The sequence below is a fragment of the Aethalodelphis obliquidens genome, unplaced genomic scaffold, assembly GCF_003676395.1.
Source record: "Aethalodelphis obliquidens isolate GAN/ISIS:26980383/991018 unplaced genomic scaffold, ASM367639v1 scaffold25, whole genome shotgun sequence".
NCBI classification, from domain to species: domain Eukaryota; kingdom Metazoa; phylum Chordata; class Mammalia; order Artiodactyla; family Delphinidae; genus Aethalodelphis; species Aethalodelphis obliquidens.
In genome coordinates this window covers 29625184-29653093 of record NW_020837969.1, presented here as the reverse complement: position 1 = coordinate 29653093, position 27910 = coordinate 29625184, and the positions used below count along the sequence as shown (strand labels likewise).

The 27910-nt window shown below is 51.5% G+C and overlaps 1 protein-coding gene across 8 annotated transcripts in view; it reads left to right on the top strand.

Moving 5' to 3' along the window:
- Positions 1–9189: 9189 nt before the first annotated feature.
- FGFR1 (fibroblast growth factor receptor 1) overlaps positions 9190–27910 on the top strand; it is a 48167-nt gene continuing 29446 nt past the window's right edge. For 6 of the 8 annotated variants that reach the window (XM_027122864.1, XM_027122861.1, XM_027122863.1 and 3 more), the window contains exons 1-2: positions 9377–9485; positions 17219–17397. In XM_027122864.1, coding sequence (XP_026978665.1) covers positions 17307–17397 — 91 coding nt within the window. In that variant the 5' untranslated portion in view covers positions 9377–9485; positions 17219–17306. Of the gene's footprint in view, positions 9486–17218; positions 17398–27910 lie in introns of all 8 variants that reach the window. The other 2 variants (XM_027122859.1, XM_027122858.1) reach the window with 1 other exon arrangement.

Genomic DNA, 27910 nt, shown 5'->3' with positions numbered 1-27910 from the left:
CATCATCAAATGTCCTGGCTCCCTTCCCGGCACTTCAATAAAAATGCAGGAAGGAAGAAATCACAGAGCTGAACCCCAGCGGCCAGTCTGCCTGAGTCTCCATTAAGTCATTAAGAGAGGACTTTGCAGCATCAGAACCGATTGCCAGGGTGCCGCCGTGGCCCTCGTGGTGGAGGAACAGGCTTAGTAACAGGGACACACAGTCTGAGTCAGGTGCTAGTCTTTCTTCAAGGAAGGATGGTTCCCCTCCTTCACCCACACATTCAACTTTTTGTCCTAACTTTCTCCCCGATTGTTTCATGATGTTTACTGCATTTAAGACCTGGGTCTGGAATCATACTATTAAGCACAGCTCTCATTTAGGCAACTAGTGGCCCGAATTATATATGGACCTGCTTCTGGGATCTTCCTTTTTTTCTTTTGGCTGTGCCGTGCAGCTTACGGGATCTTAGTTCCCCAACCAGAGATTGAACCCACGCCCTTGGCAGTAAAAGCACCAAGTCCTAACCACTGGACCACCAGGGAACTCCCTGGGGTCTTTTATAGAGTCAAGAAAATACCACAGCCAAACAAGAGTTTCTGGTGAGGGTAAGCCGGCAGCCAGGTAAAAGACCAAATCATTTCTCTAATCAGAATGCTGCCCCTTGCCCTTCTTCTCCAAACTTTGAAAGACAGAAGGAGATGGAATTATAAGCGGGAGGGGCTGGGGGTATGGAAAAAGATGAAAATGAAAAATAAACTTGAAACATACCTAGCAGAAAGCACATTTGATTTGAAAGATTCTTTCCATCTCAATTCCCTGTGGACCTATTCATAACAGAGATATGGTTACTTAAAATACAGTTCCTGCACTGGCTGGTTGAGTCTCCTTAAAAATGCCTTCCATATTTTCCCAAGCCCCTGCTTCAGTTTTAACGTGTAATTCCTGAACAACAGCTCCTGTGGGACCAGGTGAACTTGAGCAGAGTGATTCTGAAACCTAGCGACACCCCTAAGTGACACTGAGACTGGGGCCCACTGGTGCCAGATTTTAGCTCTTTTTTTCCCCACCACCCCACCTCACTCCCTACCCCCGACACACACACCCACACACACACACACACACACTCACGAGATCCCACAAGGCAGAACTGTTTCAGAAAAAATGGCACTGGTATTGATTCAAGCAGATTCATAATAAGTTGTCTTTAAAATACACACTCAAACTGTGACAATTCCGTTTGCTGTGGTTTAACCTTTTTTTAATTTTTTAATAATTGAGTTTTCAAAGAAAGAGAGATTTTAAAGTCCCTTCTGCAGACACTGCTAAATCAGGAGCACCTTCTTTTCCCCGAGGTAAAACGGCTGGCAGTCAAGGCTCTGGAGTCAGACTGTCTGGATTTGTAGCCTGGCTTCCTTATCTCATCACTTGTGGGTCCAGTTAGCCCCCCGCCAAGCCTCAGTTTTCTCATCTGTGAAATGGGAGTCATACCTCTCTCATTGTTGTGCAGTTTAAATGAGATGACCTCACTTAGCAAATGTGAAAGCACGTAGCAAGGTGCCTGCATGGCAAGCATTCATTAACTATTAGCTATTGGGGATGCCAAACAAAACATTTTTTTTAAAGGCATAAGCAGAGAGATCACACCTAACACTTCTATTTGCATTTTCTATCCACTTCTTAGAAAATAAGCTCACATGCTTGGAAACCTATCAGAGTCAAACAAGTGGCTTAAGGAATACGACAGTGAATTATTAGCCTATGCCTAGCCTTGGTAAGAAACTTCCTGGAAGATTGAACACCCATCTGGACTGCTTCCTAGTTAGGTCTCAGAAATCCACCCCAGCTCACTCAGCTTACACCCCCCCTTCGGCTGCTGACCAAAGGTGCAGGGCACTGCGGGAAAGGGCCCAGCTTCTGACTCAGGCAGGTTTCCCGAGGGCCCTGCACCGGCTGGCGTGGAGGAGAGCAGGTTTCAGGAAAGACTCATAATGAGAGGGGTCTGCAGCCCTTCCTGAATCCATTTGCATTGTCCAAACCTCTGTAATTTTGGAAATCAACTTTCACGTTGTCCCTCTCTCTCTTCAGATGAGGGGCCATTTTGCAGGGTGTCTTGGGTTGTGGGTCACTGTGGGTGAGGGATTAGGTGCATCTGTGAGGGCCTGAGTATGGCCACTTAAATGCTGTCCCAGTGGACTTGCCTGGGCAGGACAGGTCTTCATGATCACTCTTCTTGCCTAAAGATAAAATCACAGCACTCGGTGCACGTCTGCTTTTTCCACATATGCTATAATAATTATTATTATTATCATTTTGCTGATCATAAACGTAGTACCCGCTCAGGGGCGGAAGATGGTACCATTTCCTCTGGGCAGAGGTAGGGGCAGCAGCACACAGAATTTCAGCCCCTGAAACACACACCCAGGATGCAACCTGCTCAACCGTACTGGCCACCCTGTAAACACACTCCTTCCCAAAACCTCAGACGATGCAAATGTGTGTAAAAAAAAGTGTAACTCTCCTATAATCATATCCCAAAAGAAACCACTATTAATGGTTTAGCTAATAAACCTTTGTTTTGTTTTTAACAGAAGAATGACATTCAACTAGAGGGAAATATATAGGCACACGATGAAATTTTTAAATAGTACCAAACAAGGTAGTTTGAAAGTCCCCTTCCCACTTCTGCCCCCCTAGACATTCAATTCACCTGTTGTATGTGTGTGTGAGTTTCCTTCCAGGTAATCTACTTATAGATCAATATATACGTATGTAGGTATCTGTATGTGTAAGGGTGTGTGCGCCCCTGGTTTTTTTTCCTTTAACACAAGTGATCTGTTATACATACAGTACAAAGCTTCTTGCTCTTTCCCTTCCATATAGACACATCTTATTCCTTTTAACAGATGCACAATTTTGCATTTACAGACTTACCATGATTTATTTCACCAGGTCCCCCGTGAACCAGTCAGCACATTGTTTTCAGTGTTTTGCAACCACAACGCTGCAATGATTATCATGTAAATCATATACACATATCTATATATACATCATACGCACGGTCTTTCTACACATGTGCAAGGACATCTGTATATTAAATTCCTAGAAGAATTGTTGGGTCAAAGAGTATGTGAAGTATGTACCTTTTAAATGTTGATAAATATTATGACATGGTCCACAAGGAGTCTATCCAATCAGCACTCCCTCCAACAAGGGTTTGGGGTGCCTGTTTTCCCACACCCTCACCGACACCTTTATCTTCCCATCTTTTTTTTTTTTTTTTTTTTTGGTGGTACTCGGGTCTCTCACCATTGTGGACCGGGGCACGAACCCGTGTCCCCTGCATCGGCAGGCGGACTCTCAACCACTGCACCACCAGGGAAGCCCTATCTTCCCATCTTTTAAAATGCATGTCTATCTTTCCTAACCTAACACTGTCTATTTTTAAATTCTCTTCCTCTCTGACCCCCCCCCCATCCCGATATCACCAAAAGTTCTTAACGACCCAGGAGAGGTCATCTGCAGCTTGGTTAGCATATCCTTGGATGGAATCCACTTCAAAGTTGAATCCTCAAGTATCCCAGTCTAACCCTGCAACTTTGATCTTTGTCCCTGGGCAGGGCAGAAGCCTCAGGAACCGGGTTCTCTACTCCTGGGGAGTCCTCAGAAATGCAAATGCCCACTGTTCGGCCGCTGCCTCTCTGTCACCTCTCCAGTCCCCAGCACGGTTGTTTGGATGGGCAACTTTGACTGGGAGAGGGTTTGGAGGTTGGGGTCAGAAAGAGGGGAGAGTTTAGGGAGCTCTGAAGAAAACCAGAGGACAAAAGGCCAGCTGGTTTGCCATGAGCATCCCAAAGGGGGTCTGAAACCTAGACCAGTGACCACAGCTGTTAGGATCATGGAGGTTTTATAAGACTTGTTAGCTTCTCCATATGTGTTCTTGTGATTTTCTTCTTGTTTCACAGTTAAATCTGTAACAAAAGGGGCTGTTTATCTTGATGGGGTCAACAAGGAAGGGGGAGATAAGCGGGAAAAATATATCCTTTACTGCAGATCTTGGGAGACAGAGAATCTGAGGGTGGTAGTGATTGGATGGTAACACCACAAGGATACCTGGAGAAAAAAGGCTCCGAAAGAGGTGTTCCTGGGCTAAAATATAACAAGGTTACCATATATTGAGCACTTGCTCTGCGCCAGGCATGGAGTTCTTCTCTCCAGAGCAAGATAATACAGAATAATCAACACCCCTGCACAAACTCTCCAGTCTGGCCTTCCTCAGTCATCCCGCCTGAGCTTGTGGGTTTCACATGCTGTCCGCCTTCAAGGTTCAGGCATCACTTCCCCTGAGCATCTCTTTTCCTGATGTCTCCTCCCCAAATACCCTGCAGGTGCTCCTGGTCTCCCCGACCAGACTGTCAGCTCCCAGAGGCTGCACCTTCATCTCGTTCATCTTTGGATCCACTGTGCCCGGCACAGTACCTGGCACATGAGACGTGTCCCACACACCGCCAACCCCTGCCCCAGTGTTCGGTGAATGAATGTGGCACTAGGGCCAGAGAAGCTGAGCTGCCACGGCTGAGAGCTCCCTTTCCCACTCCCAGTTGGTCGGAGAGAGTGAAATGTTATTTACAGAAACACCAAGCCAAACAAGACCCTCCCTTCCCTGATATGCCGAAGCTGTGCTGAGAACAGCCGGGGGTCACCAAATGGCAGCCAGATGGTAACTAGCTGCCGCAGGGGCCTGGGGCAAAAGGCTAGGCTGCCCACCTGCTCCCAGGGACCTGGGAACCTCCACTGTGGAGGGAGAAACCCAGACAGTTCCCTCCTCCCGAGCGTGCCCCCCTGCAGCCAGCCCTCAGAGCTGAGCCTCTGCCGGTCCCCCACCAGTCTGCGGGACTCCCAAGGCCAGCTGGAGTTGCTCTCCGGCCCACCCTGCCCCAGTGGGTGTAGAGGTTGCTAGCCTCCCCCAACTTCTTCCATAACAGAGAGGTGTTAACTCCGCAGGACTCAGCCAGGGTAGTAGGGGGTGCTCATCCCTGGTGGGAAGAGCTGAGCCCTAAAATAACTAAACTCTGATGGAGCAGGGGAGCCCTGGGGAGGGGAAGGGCTGCCTCCTCCGTGGAAGACGTCTGAGGACACTGGAGGAAAAGGGAAGGGATCTTCTGCAGTGTTTCCAAACAAAGACACCCGATCGGGCTTTGGGGAGAGCTCTTTTCCCCTCGGTTTCATTCAGCACCGCTCTCCCTCTTCCCACAGATGCAAGAGGCAACAGGTCCCCAGCTGGTTATCAGGTCCTCGAGCCGTGAGGGCCTCTGTACCCCCCTCAGACATCTCACTAGCAGGGCAAGGGGCCTACAAATCCTCCCTGACCCTCCCAGCTCTTTGTTATCTCGGAGGGAAGATTACATTTCTGTGTGGGGAGGCAAGGTGCCAGGCGTCCTCAGAGCAGGACAGAGGCAGCAGGGCGACTGCCTGACCCCCTCTGCCTGGAGCGGCTCAGGGCTACCCTGGGGAGGCTCTCCCTCCAACGGCCTGGGGCCCATCCTGAAGTGGAGGGTCTGCCTTTCAGGAAGAGGAGGGGAAGCAGCAGCTCCGAAGGGGAGCTGGGCTGGGAGGAGAGAAGACTCGTGCTCTCAGTTATTCAGGATCCCCGTCTGTGGTCTGTGGACAGGCCGTTCGTTGGTTCCCTGGGTTTCTCACCTTCCCCACTGCGCTGTCTTTGGTGGTTTCCCTGAGAACTGGGGGTGGGAGAGCTATCAAGTTGACCACTTGCTTTCATTTTGGTTTCTTGCTACATCTACAGAGAAATTTGTTCAGCACCAGGTCGATGCCGTTCAACACCAAACAGGCAGGCATCAAAACCATTTTCTTTCTGTTCAAACCAAGGGCACGTTCTTCAGCCTCGTCTTTGGGGTTCAAGATACTCCTAAAGTGCTTCTAAATCAGAAGGCAAAGGGGCTGGATTTAAAAAACCCTCTTTCAGAAGAATCAGAGAGAGGAAGTGTGAACTATTCTCTTCCAGTAACAAAGTGGGAAAGCAGTAGCTGGATGTTAAATGCTGGATCGTCCTTCGCTTGTCTCCCCAATCATATTCCCTCAAACTGTATTTCCTCATCTAGTCACCCAGGTTCATAATCAAGTCCATCAACAATATAACGAAACACCTCCGGACGGGAGTCCTGAGCTAGGTCAAATACATAGATGGGATCCGGGCTCTAGAACAGTTTAGCAGCTGGTTAGAGAGAAAGAGTAAAAAAGACAACTAACAAAGTAATGTTAAATATCAAATCAATGGGATATACCAGAAGGTCAGTAGAGGTTCCAGGGACTGACAGAGCTGGGATTGGCTGGGAAGGCCCCTCCAAGGGGGAGGGGTGTAAGTTTGGCCTTCTAACAGGCCTGGAATGAGCATGATTTAAAATGAAGGAGGGGGGCTTCCCTGGTGGCGCAGTGGTTAAGAATCCGACTGCTAGTGCAGGGGACACGGGTTCGAGCCCTGGTCCGGGAAGATCCCACATGCTGCGGAGCAACTAAGCCCGTGCACCACAACTACTGAGCCCATGCACCACAACTACTGAGCCTGTGCTCTAGAGCCTGAGAGCCACAACTACTGAAGCCCACGTGCCTAGAGCCCATGCTCCACAAGAAAAGAAGCCACTGCAATGAGAAGCCCGTGCACTGCAATGAAGAGTAGCCCCTGCTTGCCGCAACTAGAGAAAGCCTGTGTCCAGCAATGAAGACCCAACGCAGCCAAAAATAAATAATAAATAAATAATTTTTTTAAAAAAATAAAAATAAAATAAAATGAAGGAGGGGGACTTCCCTCGTGGCGCAGTGGCTAAGAATCCACCTGCCAATGCAGGGTACATGGGTTCAAGCCCTGGTCTGGGGAGATCCCACATGCCACAGAGCAACTAAGCCCATGTGCCACAACTACTGAAGCCTGTGCGCCTAGAGCCCGTGCTCCGCAACAAGAGAAGCCACCGCAATGAGAAGCCCGCGCACCGCAATGAAGAGTAGCCCCCACTCGCCACAAGTAGAGAAAGCCCGCGCGCAGCAGCAAAGACCGAACACAGGCATAAATAAATAAATAAATAAATTTATAAAAAATCATAAAATGAAGGAGGCCTAATGGATGGGCAGCTTATATGGGAGGATAAATAGAGTCTGATCAGGAGCAGAAGGGTTGAAGGGCGGAGAGATAGGCTTATAACCCTATAAACAATGACTGAAGTCCATTTACTCAACAAATATGTGAGTTCCTGCTTTTTATTTAGTTTAATTTTCCTTCACTTGCATAAATATTTATTTATTTACTCTTCAGTCAGTTCACAAACATTTATTGAGCTCCTACTATGTGAATGACACTACAGTGATCACTATTCTTTCTCCTGCTAGTCCAATAAAAAAAAATAACTTGGAGGGAATTCCCTGGCGGTCCAGTGGTTAGGACTTTCACTGCTAGGGCCAGGTTCGGTCCCTGGTTGGGGAACTAAGATCCCACAAGCCGTGCTGCATGGCCAAAAAAAAAAAGAAGAAGAAGAAAAAGAAAGAAGGAAAGAAAAAAAAAAGAAATAACTTGGAGACCCTTCCTTAAATGGTAGGGGCGGGGGTGGAGGGGGTTTATCTTATTCAGTTTTTGAGCTTCCAGAATCTTGTGGGTTAGGTGAGAATGAGGGAACAGACCCTACCATTAACTTCCATAGTAACTTTATTTATATCAAAACTAGCACTTTGAATGCACTGACATCCATTATTTCATTTGATTTTGGTGACAACTTTGTGAGGCAGTCCCAACCAATTGGGGGAAAATATATAAACAGGTCTTGCTTTCAGATGCATGACCTGTCCAAAATCAAACAGTTCCTAAGTAGTGGGCCATAATGGAGGTGCCTCTCATACCTAGGATGACATATTTCTCACCCTTCCGGTGGTCCCCTACTGACACAGTGTGAGTGGTAGGAAAAAAAACTCTTTGCTCCTTCTTGGGACAGCCTGATTCCTCGAGTCTGAGCAGGTCTAAGAGTTTGTATTTTTTAGAAGGTCCTCGGAGGACAGATGCCCATCTGGATTAGGGAACCTACTAGATTATACCACTTTGAGGAAGGACCCAGGGGAAAGGGCATTTTAGCCACTTTTCCTCGGGTTCCATAGAGTACTGGAGTGTGCACTGGGTGGGCTCTGATTAATTTCCAAACCAACAACACCCCCCACAGCTCCTCTCACTTACTCTTTGCTTCCGAAACGTTCTCCGCAGGCTGAAGACTTCTGGAGGCCAAGAACGGTGCTGTAGAATCGACAAAACCCAGCTCCCTGGACCACAAAACCTAGGCTATGTGGCTGGGGAAAGTGAAGGGTCTGAGGAGGGAGCAGACCTTCTCATGAATAAAAGCAGCTTGGATTTACTGAGTAACTATGTGCCAGGCTATCATTTAATCCTAAACTCTATGCGGAAAGTACTCTTACCCCCCTTTTACAGATGAGAAAACTGAGATGTAGAGCGAGAACATCGTTTCCCCAAGGCACACAGTCCGACTCCAAAGCCCGTGCTACCATGTGCAACCTCAGGGCTACAGCGTCTCCCCACCTCATCCTCACAACTGCTCATTCGGCCACCGCCCGAAATTTGGGCGCGCTCCTGGCGGTGCTCAGATAGAGGGGCACGCGCGCCAAAGGAGGCCAGACCGCAGGAAAGGAGCAGCGGAGCGCGGGGCGGCTCAGCCCGCTCCCCCTTCTCGGGGGCCGCGGCTCGGAAACTACAAGGCCCAGCAGGCAGCTGCAGGGGGAGGAGGAGGAGGTGGGACCAGCGCGGGGTGGGAGTGAGAGAGCGAGTCCTCGCGCCCCGCCGGCGCACAGCGCTCGGAGCGCTCCTGCGGGCACTGGTGCGGCGGCTTCCGCGGCGGCGGCGGCGGCGAGCGGGAGCCCGAACTCTGGTCCAGCCGCAGCGCGCGGAGGAGCCCGGGCTGTGCCCGGAGCTGGGCGGCGACGTCCAGACAGGACCGAGACTCTGCTTAGCGCATTGCGGCGACCTCGCCTTCCCCGGCCGCCAGTGCGCGCCGCAGCTGGAAGAGCGGCGGAGCCCGAGGACTTTTCTCCGGTCCGAGGGGCGCCCCGCGGGGCGCAGGGGACCAGTGCGGCAGTCGGGCAAGCCGCGGCGCCGGGGCCCCGGCAGGGCTATGGAGCCCGGGCTGCCAGAAGCGTGAGGGCCGCCGCCCGGTGCTGGAGAGGGGGGCTACGGGGTCTGGAAATCCCGGGCGGCGGACCGGAGCCCTCCCCCCGCCCCGCCTCCGGGGCACCAGCTTCGGCTCCATTGTTCCCGCCCGGGCCGGAGGCGCCGAGCTCCGAGCGCCACTGGGAGTCGAGCGCCGGCAGTGGGGATCTCGCGGCCCCGCCAGGACCCGAGCGGAGCCCGGGGGCGGCGGGCCGGAGCCGGGGACGCGGGCGCCCGCCCGCCCGCACAAGCCACGGCGGACCCTCCAGAGGCGGAACCGCAGCGCCGAGTGAGGTAAGAGCCGCGGCGCCCCCGGATCCGGGGCGGGCTCCGCGTCCCGAGCGGCCCCCGGCGCTGGAGCCTCCCGGCTGCGCGCTCTCCCCGGCCGCAACCCAGTCGGGTCCGGCGCCTCCCTCCACTCGTTACCCGCCCCCCTCCACCCCCGGCTCCCTCCCCAGCGCTCGGCGCCCCCCTTTTGTCTCCCCTCCCTTCCCTCCACTCGCGTCGCCTCCTGCGCCCCCTCCCCGAGCCGGTCCCACCGATCCGCCCGCCGCTCAACTTTTCCGCCAACTCGCGCTGGGGAGGTGGCGAGGCGGCGGCGGCTCGGCGGTGAGTCCAGGCAGGGACAGGGCCGGGGCCGAGGCGGCGGCGGCCCTCGGTTTCCTGGGACTGGGGAGGCGGGCGGGAGTGGGCAGCGAGGTGGGGTGTGTGTGTGTGTGTGTGTGTGTGTGTGCGCGCGCGCGCCGCATTCCACTCCATCTCCTTTTAGTCCACCCGTGGGGACTCACCCCAATCCAGCAGGTAGCTTTGGGTGGCACGCTAAAAATCCGGGGTCTTTCTAAGTCCTTTTCCACCTCCGGGAAGGTCTGGGGTCGCAGTTGCGGGTGGGTGGGCGGCTGGGGGCCTGAAGGGGGAAGGAAGTGGAGGGGTAGGTTAGCTTCTCTTCGAATAGGTTTTAAGGGGGTGTCGTCACCAAATGGCTGAATCTGCCTTAGCGGAGAGCGAGAAAGGAATTCCCTTTTCCAGGGGCGCTTATCTTCGACTTAGTCCATCTCTGAAAGGATCGGAAGTTTGGGGAAGGGGAGGGCGCCCAGCGGGTGATGTTAAGCCCCATTATGGGGTCGGGGGGGAGGGGAATGTTCAGTTCCAATCTGGTTCGAGGAGGTGGGGGAAGGGATGAGGGTTTTGTCCCGTGCGGTTCACTCGGCTGCGATGCAGGTTGCTTCTCGGGCCCAGAACCCTCTGCCCCCGCTCCGCCTTCCCGTTATGTTTGGGGTTAGTAGAAGAGGGGCTAGAACGCTCATTTGCAGAGGAATTTGTTGACTTTGTAGTCGCAGTTCATTTAACTCATAGCCTGTGAAGGCAGCCAGACGCCTTTGGGCGAGGGGGTGGGGGGCGAGGGGGAGCGGTGAAGCCTACTTCTCCTTTCTGGGCCCAGAAGCTTTAGCCCTTTTCAAAGTTTCTGCGGTGTCTTTCTCCCCCACCACTGCCCCCCGCCCCGATTTTCCAGATGTAGCCGCCGCATCTGGTTCCGTTTCACCCCACACGGGTACACCGCAATCACAAGAACATCCCTCTTCCTCCCTCCCCCCTCCCCCAGATTAAAACTGGGATTATTCAACTTGGCCGTACCACCTCGCTCTTTAAGATTTCTTAAGACTTGGGGATGAGGCGTTGGGATTTGAGGAGAAGAGAAGTTGCCCTGGATGCCAAGTTATTTAGGATCTGATATGGAGGTGGTGCTTTCTGGCTCGTGTGAAAAAGAGGCATCGTAGGAGAGGGGGCCAAGTTTTTCGGGGGTGGCCCATCTCATCTGCTAGAGATGGTCAGACCCAGAACTGGCCCTCACGGAAGTTTCTGGAACCAAAGCATTACATTCTCCTCCCTTCAGTTACAGCTGGAGCAGTGGGAACGTCTGACCCTGTCCGGAGCCCGCCGCCGGGTCTCGGGCCGCCCGGCGGTGGCGTCACGCGTCCCTTTTCCACCCTCCCTGGAGCGAGCCCGGGGCGCAGCGGCCCGGGCGTGGGAGGGAGGCCCCGGGCTGTCGCTCCCTGGGTGTTTTTAAGGAGTTCTTTGGACGGCAGCTCCCGGACACTGAAGTGGGGGGCGTTTTACCAAGTCAGGACCGGGTGGAGGCTTGAAAGGACTGTGGAGGGTTTTTCTGGTTCTAACCTCAAGGCAGGAAAGCACTTTCTGGCTCCCAAGTTGCAGGAGGGTGGGGAGAGTTGTTCTCTCACCCTCTCCTTTCCAGCCTCTTTCAAATTGAAAACACTTCTCTGGTTTCCTCCTTTGGGCAGTAGTTTGGAGGCTGTAATGAAATCGCACTTTCTCTAGACATGGTAATTAAGGTGACTGTTTCCTCTGCAGATGTGCCCTGCCCTTTGCACCTCCGGCCCAGAGCTTTTTTTGGAATACCTTCTAAATTGTAGAACCTTAGCCTTGAGACTGTTGAGCAGAAAGTGGCCATTTTCCCCTGTTGGCCCGGGCTCCCGGTTTCCTCTCTGAGGCTTGTTTAAGAGCTAAGTAGCAGGGCCCCGTGGGACATGCCTCTGTCTGGCGGATTACCCCCAAGCCTGGGTCATAGCCCTTCCTTCGAGTGAGTGTCGGAGCGAGAGCCCTTGCAGAGGACCCAGCTACCTTACTGGACTACCTCCCTAATGACTTGTTTACATATTTCCCCCCAGTTGGTTGGGAGAAGCTCCAGGGCTGCTGCAGACCCCCGGAGGAGCGCAGGGTGTCTGGGGACAGGGAGGCTGCTGGAGGCTTGGCTCCAGCTGGGATGGTTGTGTACTGCATCGGTGACGAGCTCCTTGAAACGTCTGTTGCACTTACTCTTAGTCATAGCTGAGTGTCAGCTTTTTAATGAGGGCCATCCGGGTGGCGAGTCACTTGGATAGCGTGCTCTCACTGTCTGCTTTGACCAAGCCCGTAGAAATGTGCATTTTGGAGGCATTTCACAAATGGGATTCGGGCCAGAGTGGGCACCTCTTCCTTTGGCTCCAGAGTAGGCAGTCTTGGGTCCTTCTTTTCCCTGGCTCCTGGCCATGGAGGATGTGAGAAAGTTCCGTTAGGCACCCTTAGAAGAGCAAGTGGAGCAGAAGCACGGGAAGACATTGAGAGGAGCATGGTCATTGCTATGACCCCACCCTGCCTTGAGGAAGAGGATCAGAGCATCTCCAGGCATCCCTAAGCCTGGCCCAGCTTTGTTCCTGGCGCACTCCGGGGGCTAGGAGAACTGAGTTGAGCGTCCAGTAGGTAGCCTCCAGCCATGGAGACCGAGAAAAGTCCATGAGGTTTTGCTTTGTTTGCTCTTGGGTGTCGACCTGGAGCGAGACCCCTAAAACAGGAGATCTGCTCCTGTGAGCTTGGGCTTTCAGCAGCCTCTGAATGCTTCCTTGGGCCTCCATTGTTTAATCTGTCTCATCAAAATGGCTGTTAGTTAAGAGCTTCCTAGGACAGTTTGAGCCTGTTGCTGCTGAAGGAAAAGAAGGTAGACAGAAGGGGTCCAAACATCTTGCTCTGAAAGGGCCTCACATCACTTGAGAGGAGCTTAATTTCCTCTTGGGAATACATCTTGCATATTTCATCCCAAGAGCTTTGGGAAAGGTCTGAGTGAACCCCGGACTGGTGGGAGTCCAGATGCAGAACTTCAGAGAAGGTTCTGGGGTTTCCGGAGAGGATTAAAAACCAGACGTGGGCTAGGAGAGTTGCTTTTCTCCCTAAGCTTGCATTTCCCTTAGAAATTCTCTCCTCATCACCATTCCACTTGCCATTAAAAAAGCCATGTTTGGGCTCCAAGTAAATAGCCCTCACCTGGGTGAACACCTCCAAGCATGTGATGGTCCACAAGCCCATTCTGTCTTCAGTAGCAAGGCTGCCTAGATTACCGTGGAGCACTTAGGGTTTCTCTTATTACTACTTGCTTTTTACATACCTCACTCCCAAGGACATTTGGGCACTCTTTTTGACAGAGACTAAAAACTTTTAAATTAGCCTTTCTCTTGGAGCCGGTACAATTTCTCAAGCTGAGCTGCATGTGTTTTTTCAGATGTTTATTAAGAACTTGTCCTGCCACTCCCACCAATGAGTAGGGATGCTCATTGTTGGTCACTTTTGGGGAAAGCCACCATTTCTGTTAAGAAGTCTTACTCCCGTCTAAAGGGATTAAAGTTTGGGCGTCACTTCCTCAAGTCTGAGGAATTGAGATGTTTAGAAAATGTCCGGGTTGGTATGCTTTGAGATCGAGTTTGGCTGGCTAACAAGGAGTGCTGGACGATTTCCTCTGGCATTGTCAACCTCTTCTCTGCAAGCATGGCTCTGTCAGTTTCGTTTCCATCGGCCTCTCTTTGTTTCATTCATTTACGCCTCCAGTTCCCAAATGTACCAGCCTCTGCCGTGTGGGTGTTAGGTGCTAAGGTCATTGACAAAGGTTAATTGGGTATAGACCCTGCTCTTAAGGAGCTTGAGACCCTATGGTGTTTTTGGAAATTCAGAGGATCCTCCCAAGGCCCAAGAAAGACTTGTAGAAGAGGACCTGGCTGTTTGAGGTGGGGCTCGGCGAATGAGAGAGCCCGCTGAAGACAGAGGAAGGGCAAAGAAGAAACGCTTGGCAGGGCACGGAGGTTGCCCAGAGCTGTCCTGTCCCCTACAATGTAACACAGGCCACATGGAATCTCAGATTTTTCCAGTAGCCACGCTTTTTGGTTTTTTTGCGGTACGCGGGCCTCTCACTGTTGTGGCCTCTCCCGTTGCGGAGCGCAGGCTCCGGACGTGCAGGCTCAGCGGCCATGGCTCACGGGCCCAGCCGCTCCGCGGCATGTGGGATCCTCCCGGACCGAGGCACGAACCCGTGTCCCCTGCATCGGCAGGCGGACTCCCAAACACTGCGCCACCAGGGAAGCCCAGTAGCCACGTTTGAAATTAAGAAAAAGGGAACAGGTGAAATTCATTTTCCTTAATTTGTTTGTTTCAGTTTTTATAATGTATTTGCTTTAGCCCAATATGTGTGGAATATCATCTTTTGAACATGTAATCAGTTTAAGAAAATCAATGAAAGGCTCCACGTTCTTGTATGTATTTTTCATTTCTAGCACATCCTGCCTCACACGGGCCACATTTCAAGGGCTCTGTAGCCACGAGGGGCCACCTAATGGGACAGCTAGGTCTAGAGTGGGGGGTTTGTAAAGATGGATGGTGAGAAATGCCTTTGTAAAGGCAGGAAGTTCATGTCCTCCGGTTGCCAATTACCAAAGTCTCCTGAGATTGCTATCAAGAAGTGACTCAAAGCACAATGTTTATATATAATTCCTTACATTTGATTAGGGCTTTAGAGAGGAGAGAGCAGATACTTTCACCCATGCCCCCCATTTGAAGCTCGTAACCTCCTGTGGTGTAGGCAAGGCAACTGTTTTAGCTCCCTCTGATGACAAGTGGGATAAGTGAGATGGCGTGTGTCCCCCAACTCTCCTCGTTCCCCAGTGAGGACCTCTGCACCCAGAGCAGGAGCTGGGCTGCCAGTCCCAGGAGACGTGACTGATGGGGAGAGGCTGAGGGGCCGGCTGCTGTGTGCACCTGCAGGGCTACAGGTCACATCTGTCAGGCAGTGGAGGAAGGAGACTGTTCCTAAGAGACTTAAAGAATTCATTAATTAGAATGGGAAGAAGGTGAGGTGAAGGGGGAGGTGGCAGTCCCTAGGGTCCCAGATAGTCTGGGGACTAGTTCGCGTCCCTGTGTTTTCCACAATAGGTTGTGAGCCCGCTTACCCCTTCTCATTCCAGGAGTGGGGGCCTGGGGGCCGGGGGGCTGGGTTTTCTGACCATCCTTTGTTTTACAGATGTGGGACTCAAGGCCCAGGGGGGTAGGAGAGGAAGAGACTTTTGCAGGGAAACTGCCAGATTATTTTGAAGTGCATTGATCACAGAGCTGAAAGAGGGCAGTTAGCAGGCAGACCACACCTGCGAGGAGGTAGACAGGCTTTTCAGGGGACAGAGCGGCTGGCTGAGTGGTGGTGGGAGCTGCCTGCCTGCTACCTTTGCAAACAAGCTTCATCATCTCGAGATGATACCACCCTTTCCTGTTGGATACTAAAAATTCATTCATGACTCTGGCCATTACTATGGGATTTACTTAGGTCCTTAGTCAGGTGTACCTTTCTCGGTGACTGGCCTGCATCCATTTGCTGTATCTTTGGGATGTAATGAGATGTGGAATGTGGTTTTGGGATGTCCTCTGGCAAGCATCACTTCTATCCCTGGCCGGGAATCATGCCCCATCCTGTGTCCTAGATGGCATATCCATGAGCTGCTTCCAAGGGTCTTTCTCTAGAGCAAAGGAAAGGAGAATCAAAGGCTCTCCCATTGCCAGAGTCACCTCGGATCTGTCCTTATTTACATGGCTTTTGTGTGACACAGGGATGCCCTCTGGAGAAAATGAGCTTGCGTCCGGTAGAGCCAGGTTTGATCACCCCCTTATCGCTTCCTCCCACCCTGGTCTCTGGCATCCGAAAACCCAGGTGACGTAGACCTGGTGCCCTTGCCATCTCACTGCACATCTTTGGGCAAAGCACTTAACCTCTTTGCGTCTCAGTTTCCCCGTTGCTTAAAGGGCAGTAATAATTCCCACCCCTCCCCTTCAGTTCACAGTGGGGAAGAAATGAATTTTTATAGTTTAAAATCTTACCTAGTCCGTGCTTGGCACGTCGTGAGTATTCAGTAAATACTTGTTCGATTCTGCCTTGTCTAGTCCCTTTCCTAAATTTAGAAAAATAGAAGTGTTTACTTCTCCTTTGGTTTGAAATCATTAAAAAATTTCAGGAAAGCCTTGGGAGGGAGCTAGCAGCGGCAGTGCCTGCGTCTTCCCGCTGGCAGGCGCTTGTGAACGAGGCCAAGAATTCTAGGGGGTTTTCTGCCAGCCGCGCCTGACTCACTCACAAGGGGCCCTGTCTGGCTCAGGGGGAGGCCCGGCTGAAGCACCACATTAGGGCATGTTCCGGGGAAGTGGATTCTCCGAATAACTTGGATGGTTCCCTGGAGTATTTAGGGCAAAAGCCACCTGGAAGACAGAGAGGGTGTCACCCCCTCGTAGCCCAAACGGTGCCCAGAAAGTCTTATCACTTGGTAAATGTTGAGCGGGAAAGACCATTATCCTGAAGACCTTGGAGGGTTGTTTTCAATTTTACCCGTTCGGACCTGAGAAGGATAAAGGACCGCAGTCTGTGCCTTTCACCGGGGCTGGCACGAGCCATCTTTGAGTCAGGCCTTGCAAGAACCCTTATTCTTCAGCACGACCTTTCCCCACTTCTGGATCCATTTCTGTTGGACGTCTGCCGTCCCCTCTCAGCCTCGGGGAGAACTGGATCCAGCTCACGGCTCCCTACTCTGAGGCCCTTTTTATGTAGCTGGTGAGAGTTGTGTTCTCTCTGTGAGGGAAGCTGGTAGAACCAGAGGTCCCTGAGATGCATCCAGTTTTAGAGACAAAAAGAAAGAACCTTGGAGATGGTGTATTTCAGCTTCCTCATCACGTCGGTGCAGAGAGGGTCAGCATCTCACCTGGCTCCCATTTCCAAGTTCTGGGCTTCTTCCATAATTCCTCATCTCTCTTTATCCCTCACCGAAGGGTTGGTGTGCCCTAGAGGGAGTGGAGTCTTAAACTGGGAGAGGTCACATCTGCACACCCAGGTCACCTATGGGAGACGTTCCTGAGGCCATTCGCTTTCCCAGCACAAATGATCTTGGGGCTCATGCCTCGGGGAACTTTCTGATGATTTTCCCAACATGGGAAACAGTCCACACTCAATAAATAGTTGTAGGACTGAACTGAACCACTCCTTGGTCTAATTAAGGCGCATAACCTTGAATTCACCGTTGGGACAGGACCACAGTTCCTTTCTTGTGTCTGAAGGAGTTAGTTATTGCTTCAGGCACCCTTGTGGGCAGGGTGGCCATGTGACATGCCTTCCCTCTTTTTCTCCTTGGCCCTCATCCCCCATGCAGACCCCCCTAACTTTGGGGTTTTTTTTCTGTCCCCAGAGTCAGCTTGCACAGGAGGATCAAGCCCACGACAGAGTCTCCATGGAGGTGTGGAGCCTTGTCACCAACCTCTAACTGCAGAACTGGGATGTGGAGCTGGAAGTGTCTCCTGTTCTGGGCTGTGCTGGTCACAGCCGCGCTCTGCACTGCCAGGCCAGCGCCAACCTTGCCGGAACAAGGTAAGGCGCGGGCCGAGGGGCAGCCTGGGCTCCCGGCCCTCAGCAACAAGGTGGGCTGGGACAGATGTGATGTGGTCAACTGCGAAGGCTCCATCCCAGGTGGAGCAGAGGGCGCCTGGACTGTAGGAGAGGCTCCCGAGGTACCTGGGCTGGTGGGGGCCTGGCTGCAGACACAGCCAGCTTCATCAGAGGTTGGGTCATGAAGGCTGGTGACATCCATCTGCCAGAGGTGACGTGCTCAGGGGGGAGGTTTATGCTTTTCTCCTTCTGAAAAAGGAACTTCTGGTTGGGACCCAAGAGCTAGCTCCCTAACCTAGATGATGTATATAAAATGGGGTTGGGCGGTGTAGTGGGTGCGAGTGACCTGTGAATTTGGGTTTAGAACTTGGATCGGGGTCCAGGGGATGTGCAGGGTTGTGGGAGCTTCATAAAGACCTCCGGCTTCTAGAAAATTGTTCCAAAGACATATCTTCTATGAGGGTCGGCCATTATGGCCACGTGCCTGCCATTTTGTCTTTCTTGATCATCTCTCACAGGCCCTGTTTGGAGGCCTGGTAAGTGGTTTGCTTTGGATATACTGCTGGAGGGATTTCAAAGAGATTGAGAACCAGGGAGCATTACGGGGCGTAGGCGCTGGTAGACACCTGTAGTTTATTGGGAATTCGGAGGGATTATTAGTGACGGAAAAGACTTGCACCCACTGCTGATGGGATTTTTCCGGACTTGTGAAAATACTTCATGGAAATTACAGGTACAGCACACCTGGCAGCTTTCGAAGGTCTCTGAGAACTAATATTCGGGCATTTCTGCTGCCAAAGGGTAGTGTGGCTTGTGACCCAGTGGCTGGTGACAGAAGCAGAGGAGGTTGGCAGGTGGTGGGTAAAGGGCTCAGGTGTGCGCACAACATGGTGGCTGCGTTTAAAGGGCCACCAGTCTCGCTGCCAGGACCTGTGTGAGTGACGAATGAGGAGTGAGGATATTTGCCCTCTTGTAGGGTGATGGAGAAGGAGGGGGGACGGGTGGGGGGGGCTTTCTAGAAGATGCACTGGCTGGGGCAGGCAGATTGGTGTTGTATTCAGTGACAGAACTGAAGGCAAGGCCTGACCTGGAACACACTGGAGACCCCGAGTGGGAGGGACCATCTCTGCCCACAGGGAGTTCACCATCGGGTAGAGGATGACAAGCACAGAGGCAGCTAAACTCAAGGTGGACCGTGTTTAAACCACGCAGTGGAGTTATAACACAATGCAGTGGGAATGCTGGGGGAGAGGGACAGCCACCGTCATTGAGATGGTCCAGAGAGCTGGGCAGGGGCCTGGGAGGGAGATGAAGGGTGTTCCAGGTGGAGCAGCATGAGTGAGGGTGCTGGGGCAGGACGTATAAGGTGTACAGAGAACAACTTACCTGGTGTGTAGGTAGTCGGGGGACGGAATGCTTGGACAAATTGGACTGAGTTAGCATATGGAAAGCTGTAATGCCCTGCTGAGGAAACTGTACCTAAATGGGTAGATACTGGGAGTCTTGAAAAGTTTTGAGCAGGAAAGTGACACAATCCAGCTTCCAGATTTTTAGGCAGCTGAGTTTGGATGGATGGGAGGAAGAAGTCAGGCGGACCTAGGTTTAAATTGTGCTCCGCAGGGCTTCCCTGGTGGCGCAGTGGTTAAGAATCTGCCTGCCAATGCAGGGGACACGGGTTTGAGCCCTGGTCTGGGAAGATCCCACATGCCGCGGAGCACCTAAGCCCGTGTGCCACAACTACTGAGCCTGTGCTCTAGAGCCTGTGTGCCACAGCTACTGAGCTTGCGCTCCAGAGCCTGTGAGCCACAACTACTGAGCCCCCGTGCCGCAACTACTGAAGCCCGCGCACCTAGAGCCTGTGCTCCGACACACGAGAAGCCACCGCAATGAGAAGCCCACACGCTGCAACGAAGAGTAGCCCCTGCTCGCTGCAACTAGAGAAAGCCCGCGCGCAGCAGCGAAGACCCAATGCAGCCGTAAATGAATGAATGAATGAATAAATAAATAAACTAAATTTATTTTTTAAAAATTCTAAAAAAAAAAGTCGTGCTCCACCACCTAATAGCTGCATTACTTGGTTTGACCAATTACTCAAACACAGGAAGTCTTAGTTTGCTTATCTTTAAAATGGAGCAGTAATACAGGATTAAGTGAGATAATCCAGGTAAAGCACTGACAGGCAAAGAGTTAGGAGTTATTACTGCTGCTACCACTGTTGCCAGAAAGACGAGTTGCTTAAACGGTTGTTCTGAATGTCTAGCTAGAGAAAGGCAGTGAACTAGAGTGGAGGATTGTAAGGGAAGGAAAAATAGCAGAGACACTATAGAAATAGAATCTACAGGTTTAGGATTTCCCTGGTGGCGCAGTGGTAAGGATCCGGCTGCCAATGCAGGGGACACGGGTTCGAGCCCTGGTCGAGAGCAGCTAAGCCCATGCGCCAACTAAGCAACTAAGCAACTGAAGCAACTAAGCCCATGCGCCACAACTACTGAGCCCACACACCACAACTACTGAGCCTGCACCCTAGAGCCCGCGAGCCACAGCTACTGAGCCCGTGTGCCACGACTACTGAAGCCCGTGTGCTTAGAGCCCGCGCACCACAACGAAGAAGAGTAGCCCCTACTCGCCACAACTAGAGAAAGCCCATGCACAGCAACGAAGACCCAGTGCAGCCAAAAAAATAAATTTAATTAAAAAAAAAACAACCTACGGGTTTAAGTAGGTTGGATGTCAACTCCGGGTGACTGAAGACACGAACAAGATGCGAGTAAAGGGAGTGAGTCAGAGTGGGAGGTTTCTGAGGAGTAGATAGAGATTTGGGTCAGCCACAGCATAGGTGGCAATGAGGAGGGGTGGATAAGTTTTGGGAATATGAATTTATGGTGGACCCTAAAGTATTTTTTTTAACTTTCTCTAACAAACGGTTTTGCAGCCCAGGGATGGAGGGTGGAGAAAGTGAATAGTACGCATCTCGGACCTGGGTACTTGTAAGCAGGAAGGGAGTATCGTATCCAAGGGTCGAAACATAAGGAATAGGGGTTGAGGGGGTGATGGTGGTCCTGAAGCTTCTGGTTGTGCATCCAGACTGGGAAAGGAAGCCGGGGCAGTGATGGAGGGTGGAGTCAAGGGGCTGAAAGTCTTGAAAATGACAAAGTCCCGCTCTGCAAACAGGAGGGAGGGGGTAGGAGAGGTGAGGAGGGCTCTGAGGAGGCGATGTGGCAGTGAAGAGTGAAGTTACACTGCCATTTTAAAAAAATCAACTTAATTGAGGTATCATTTGCATTCTATAAAATGCACCAATTTTAAGCGTGCAGTTTGAAGTGTTTTGATAAATGTAGCATTGTCCCACATAACTGTCAATCAAGATATGAAACATTTTCATCACCCCCCAAACTTGCCTCCTGCCCCTCTGCAGTCAGTCCCCTTGGCAGCACCGGACCCAGGCAACCACGGATCTACTTTCTGTCACTGTAGGTTAGTTTTGCCTGTTCTAGAATTTCACATAATGGAATTATATGGGGAATGTGTATCCATTCACTTGATGGTGGCCATTTGGGTTGCTAACACTTTGGGCTATTATTACTAAAACTCTTGTGAGCGTTTGTGTACAAGTCTGCGGGCATACGTTCTCCCCGGACTGCCTTGGTTTTGATTTGGGCTCCATTGCTTACCGACTGTTGGCTGTTGGGAAAGCTCCTCTCTGACACTCTATAATCTATATTGGTAATGAACATCTGCTTCTAAGGTCGTTGTGAATATCAGATGCAAATGCCTGCAAAGCTGTAAGAACCATGCCTGGACATAGTCAATGAGCCAGAAATGGTAGATGTGGGTACCTTTTCCTGGGACCCCAGAGGAGACACCGCGTGGTAAAGGGCTTGTTTCATGGATGGACTTGGAGTGCCTTAGGACACAGAAGCGGAAACCCACGAGACTTGTATGGACATCAGGTCCCAGGTCCCCATGTGGTTGAGTCAGTCCCTCTCGTGGTTCAACCCCTTCTCCTAGATCATCCCTTCTGAGCTTTGTGATGGCGGAACACGGGCCCCACCGTCTTCAGAGACCTGAAGTCCTAAGGGAAAAATCTATCTCCACGCTTTGTGAACTATAAGGTATCTCACAAATGTAAAGTATTGCCGTGGTCTCGGCCCTGCTGATTATTCAATAACAATGCTGCTGTTGTCCTCAGAAAAGACTGGACTCTGTATTTAAAAGGTTTGCCCAAAAGTTTAAAGCAAATTACCCCAAACCCTGCTCCCACTGACTGAGAGCTTTTGCCCTTTAGAAAGGCTTTGCTGTGTGTGTGTGTGTGTGTGTGTGTGTGTGTGTGTGTGTGTGTGTGTGTGTGTGTGTGTGTCGGGAGCCCCTCCCCCAGTCTGCAAATGCTCCTCAGGGAGTGGGGAGGGCCTGAAGTTTCTGGCTGTCCTTGGAAAGTTGATTTAATAAGGGTTCCAGGAAAACCAGCCTCCCTCCTTCCTCCCTCTCCTTTCCCTTCTCTAGTTTGGGATCTTAAAGAGGCTGAGCTTGTTTCAGACCAGGCTTTGCGGGGAGGGGGGCGGGGGAGACTGAAGCGGGGTCGTGGGCCGGGGAGTAGAATGCCCCTTTAAAAAGATAAGCACTAGCTTGAAAGACACTTTGAGCTCGAAGAGGCTTGTTTTTGTGTATTTTTCTCTCGTTTAGAATAAGACTTGCAGAAAAGCAAGGGGGTGAATCCAAAACTGTTTACAAGGCCGCTTCTCGTAATTGGGAATGGGGATCCTCACCCCCTTTTCAGCAGTAACCTGGGCTAAAGCCCCCAGACCCCACATGGTGGAGGGCACGGTATGAGCCTTGCCGTCTCAAAATACTTGCCTACATGCTCAGAAACCTGCAACTAATAAACGATTTAATGGCCGGGGTTTTACAGCTCCTCCCACCTACCCAGATTTGAAGGAGTCTGGTGGCCGCTCGAAGAGGGAGAGGTTACACTTAATGGAAAAGCCGCACGATTCCATTTCTGGCTGCAAGCCCCCTGGATGCCAGGCACCACAAAGCAAGGCTTTGTCTTTGTGTTCTGCAGAAACCTGGGCCCGTGGCGGGGAGCTGCAAATGGTGCCAGAGACATCACCCCAGCTTGAAGTCCGGTCCTGGGCCCTGGCCGCCACTGGCAACCCCCCAGGGGCTCCCGCAGCTGTCTTTGGCCCGAAGGGGTATGCATTTCAGCCTGGCTGCAGGGGGAGCCCCGAACAAGTACCGGAGGGCATCCCACCACCAGCCTCGCACAGGCCGAGGTCCTACTGGCTGTGGCCAGTGGGCGTGGCCGGAGGACCTGCGGCCTGGGGGCCAGTGTCCTGTGGGCCAGTGTTGGGTGGCTGCCGGGGGTGGGAGGGGAACATTCAGGAGCACTGCTGCACCCCACCCCGTCCGCAACGTAATTTTTTCTTGTGAAAAGAACCTGTTTACTTCTAATTGACACTGGACATTGAAGAGGAGTTTCTCCCCCCGCCGGGCCGGAAGGCGGGTGGAATTCCACAGGGCAGAGAGCGATGTGGGGAGACCCACTGGAGTGCAAGGCCGGAGGGTTTCAGGCTGTGGGAATCTGCGCGGCACGGGGCCACCAGGTTTCCCCGGGGCACTCCACTCAGCCCCTCACCCCCTCTCCAGAGAGAGGTAGCTCGGTGCCTTCGGAAGGGTGTGTTTGCAAGCGTTCCTGGAGCTGAGCTTTGCAGAGGGTGGGTGCAGGGGGAGAATGTGAGGCAGGAGCCGGAGGGCTCACGTGTCCACTTGACCACGCCGGGCAGAGCCACCCCAGGGCCGTGTTCTTGGCCCTGCCTGCTGCATTGCTGCACCATTAGCTTCACTGATTTTCCACTCCGGCTTTGCCGGCCAGCTCCCCGAAGTCAGGGAGGAGGAATTTCTCAGGGAAGAACAAATGTCTGTCCAGAGCCCTGGCCAGGGAGGGGGAAGGGAGGGAGCCCAAACAGAGAAGCAGGCCGCACTGCTGCCCCCGGGTTTCTGTGACGACCTGGGTGGGCAGGAACTGGAGAGAGAGGGTCAGGGATGCCTCTGGGGCCTGTGGCCCCTGCCCGGAGGTGGGTCAGCAGGGCCCGGCCGGGATGCTTGCTCCCGGTCAGGCCGAAATAGTGAGTGATGGCTCGTGTCTGGGGCCGTGAGGGATGGCCTTGGGAGAAGTGAGTTCTGGGGAGTCATTATCTGGGAGGGAGAGGTCCGGGGTCAGAGATCCTGACCGGCAGCTGTGCCCTGTTTTTACAGGGCCTCGATCCTCGGGGGCCACTGTGGGCTCCAGCTCCCCCTGTAGACGCCACCTTTGCCTCTTCCCTCCCCAAAGCCTGGCAACGAGACAACTGTTTCCCTGCTGACCGGGAAAGTCCAGCTGCTCTGGCACTGCTGGTCTCCCAAATTCAGCTGCCCAGGCCGCCCCGTTCATTCTGGAGAGGAGGCTCATCCAGACTTACGCCCAGCATTCCCTTCTCTCGGCCCACCCTGTCCCCGACCTCCGCCCCCCAAGTGATTCAGCAGCAAGTTAACTGCTCTACCTGGTCTCTTAAGGCCTGGAGTAAATCCCAAACTGCTTCCTCCTAGGAGAAGCCTTCTAGACCAGGGGGTCCCCGACCCCTGGGCCACGGACTGGTACCGGCCTGTGGCCTGTTAGGAACAGGGCCGCACAGCAGGAGGGGAGGGGGGGTGAGTGAGCAAAGCTGCATCTGTATTTACAGCTGCTCCCCATCGCTTCCATTACTGCCTGAGCTCCGCCTCCTGTCAGCATTATTGTGAGTTGTATGATTACTTCATTATATATTACAATGTAATAATAATAGAAATCAAGTGCACAATAAATGTAATGCGCCTGAATCATCCCGAAACCGTACCCTCCCTCACCCCGGTCCATGGAAAAAGTGCCTTCCACGAAGCCAGTCCCTGGTGCCAAAAAGGTCGGGGACCGCTGTTCTAGACTGTGGGCTGCTTCTGAACTTGGGGGCTTGCTCTGACTTACAGCCGCTGACGGCCAAGTCGGGGGGACATTTGCCTGATGGGCTGCTTGTGGCTTGTACCCTGAGTCCCCCGTCTCCTGTTCTTGGTTCGCACCGACCCTCCCCTGCCCCCTTGCCAAACGAGGTGCCCACTGCCTTCATTTAAAGGCTGTCTCCTTGCAAACCGGAAACCTCGGGAGAGGGGTTTGTCCAGTCAGTTCCAAGCACGAGAACCGTTGGCTCGGATGGAGCTCGAAACTCAGTGCTCCTTCCTGAGCCCACATGTTGTATCCTGGCCAAGGCTCCTGGGATGGGTGGTGTAAAAGAAGGTGAATGTTGGTGTGAATGTGGCTGTGTTTCCCAGGCCCTGGATGTGTAGGTGCGTCAAGCCTCAAGTGGGTGAGAGGGTCAAGGAGTTCGGCGAAGAGTGAACATTAGTGGTCATGAGCTTGGGCAGGGAAAGAGGTTAAAAACCATGAATACTGGAGAGTCATATATTTGATCAACAAAGAAAGTTGAACTTAGAGCTTAGCCCCTCCTCTGTTTTCTCTACAGACGAAAACTAGCCCCTGGCTAGTGGTCCCTTCACCATTTGTTTACTGATTTAGTTTTCTTCCTTCCTTCCTTCCTTCCTTTCCTCCCTGTCTCCCATTCATCCATCCATCCATCTGGCCAAATAAGACTTCCTTTTCCCTTGTTTAATACAACATACACATTCATACATAACAACTGTTTATCCTGGTCCCTTAGCTGGAAATGTCCATCCCTATCCTTTCCTGCTTTCACTGTTTGTAATTTCTACTCTTAGCTTAAGGGCCACCTCCCTCTTGAAGCCCTCCTCTGTCTCCAAATTAATCACTCCTTTTCCCCCCCACCCCCTTTCTGTGTAACTTTCAATCTGGCACTTACTTTCCTCTGCCTTACATTATGGAGTTTTTTGTTTGTTTGTTTGTTTTTGCGTTACGCGGGCCTCTCACTGTTGTGGCCTCTCCCGTGGCGGAGCACGGGCTCCGGATGCGCAGGCTCAGCGGCCATGGCTCATGGGCCCAGCCGCTCCGCGGCATGTGGGATCTTCCCAGACCAGGTCATGAACCCGTGTCCCCTGAATCGCCAGGCGGACTCTCAACCACTGCGCCACCAGGGAAGCCCACATTATGAAGTTTTTAACATATGGCTGTTTCCTCCACTAGAGCAAAGTTGTATGCAGTCAGAAAGAATGTTTTTATTGCTCTTTTAAAACATGGCTATTTTGATATGCAATCTGGGTTCATTGTGGAAAATTTAGAAATTATAGACTTGTAAAGAGAAAAAGAAAGTCTCTTACATGCCCATCATCCAAAAATAATCACTGTTATTGGTGAATCTAATTATATAGATTTTTTCCCTGCATTTATACAAGCATAACTTTTCAAAAATGGAATTTATATGTTATATACTGGTTTGTAACGTAAGCAGGTACTTCCTGCCATGCAGAGACGTTTCCATCATGCTTAAGTAACTATGTAGTAGTATGGGTGTGCAAAATCTATTTACCCAGGCCTTTACTGTTGGGCACTTAAGTTATTTTCAATAGTTTGCATTTAAGTGAACATACTTTTACAAATAAAATTTGCCCATGTATCCAAGGATACTTATATTCTAAAAGTTGTGATTACCTAGTACCAAATAGCCCCAGAAAGGTAATACCAGTAAAGGTCTTTAAAAATAATAATTAATAAACACTATTTATTACATTTTCACATTCCACATCCTTTACATATTTTTACCTCTACATTGATCCCATGGCCATAGGTTTTATTTTCAAAATCAGATGAGGAAACTGAGGTTCAGGGAGTTAAGTAATTTGTCTAAGGTCATCTAGTTGATAGGCGGTGAAAGTGGGATTCAGGTTCAGGTAGGTCTGACTCCAATTTTTTTTTTCCAGTGTATTATACTGTGTCCCTCTATCAAACTGGGTTTCTTCCCGAAGTACAGGCAGACCAACATGTGAATTTAAACATTGCTGGGTCCGTCCCTTTTATCTCACAGGAATTGGGCTTCACCTCCCTTTCGGGGGTGGTATGTCCATGTGTGTGATTGGGGTAAGGGCAGCTGGAGACGCTTGTGCATTTCTTGTGTGACATTCTTCTGCTCTTGGCTGCGAGGTTATGCGTCGGTCATAGGTCTGTGAGCTGCCCTAATGAAAGTGATTCCCTAGCTTAGAATAATCAATGGAACGAAAACCCCATCGAGGCTGCCTTTTGCACAGGAGCTGAGACCTCCTACTTGGAGTAGGTCTGGGATCAGAGGTCGCTAAAGCATCAGAGGCCACACCTGAGTTTTCCTCGTAGGTCACACTTATTCTAGAATATAGTGGTATTGCCGGGACACAGTAAACCACCTGGAATGTTTCTAAAGTAGTCCAACGATGTCTCATGGATGGAAATAAACATGTTAGAAGGTTCAGCAAGCCTGAAGCGTTAGCATTGTTTTGAGGCTACCAGTAAATATTTATTTAAAGCGTGAAGAAAAGCAAAAAAAAACCCCACAAGGGTCCTGAAATTTTGTTTTTCTTAGTGTTTACATCTAACAAATTAATGTTTTAAACAAAAATATATATAATACGATGTAGTTGGGCTAGTCACAAAATAATTACAGGATTTTCAAAATTAATTAATTTGTGGTATACTGTCTGAGGTGTGCCCCAGGAATAGAACACAGATTTATTGCAAGTTTTTTGGTAAAATATTTTTTTCCAGTTCTGTCAGTAACTATCTGTGTGCCCTTTTGGGGAAAACACAAAAATTCTCGGAGGCCCCTCTTGACTGGGAGGCCCAGGACAAATGGCAACCCTACCCCAGCCTCACCATGGGTCAGGCCCAGCCCTGGCCAGTGTCGCTCTTACTACGCATAGGCAAATACAATCAGTGACTCATTTAAAAAACGTCATCCGGGGCTTTCCTAGTGGCGCAGTGGTTGACAGTCCGCCTGCCGATGCAGGGGACGCGGGTTCGTGCCCCAGTCCGGGAAGATCCCACATGCCGCAGAGTGGCTGGGCCCGTGAGCCATGGCCGCTGAACCTGCGCGTCCAGAGCCTGTGCTCCGTAACGGGAGAGGCCACAACAGTGAGAGGCCTGCGTACCGCAAAAAATAAAATAAAATAAAAAACATCATCCAGTGACAACCTCAAATAAGGACATAAAACTCAGGTTATGAGGACATCTGAAACCACAGGCGAGGGCCTCTTCCCTGAAGTGAAGGGGCAGATGGACTGTCATTTGTGGGCTGTGATGTGTGTGCACACATATATCATGAAGGCAGAGGTGTCGTTCGTTCCTTTGTTTACCCCAGCCCCTTAGAATAGTGTCTGATACACGTTAGGCACTCCATGAATACTGTTTGAAGAAATGGATGCATGCATGAACGCACAGCGAGGTAACCATCCATTTTCTTTTTTGAAAAAGATACCTACAACTAGTAAGGACCCACTGTATAGCACAGGGAACTCTACTCAATACTCTGTAACGGCCTATCTGGGAAAAGAA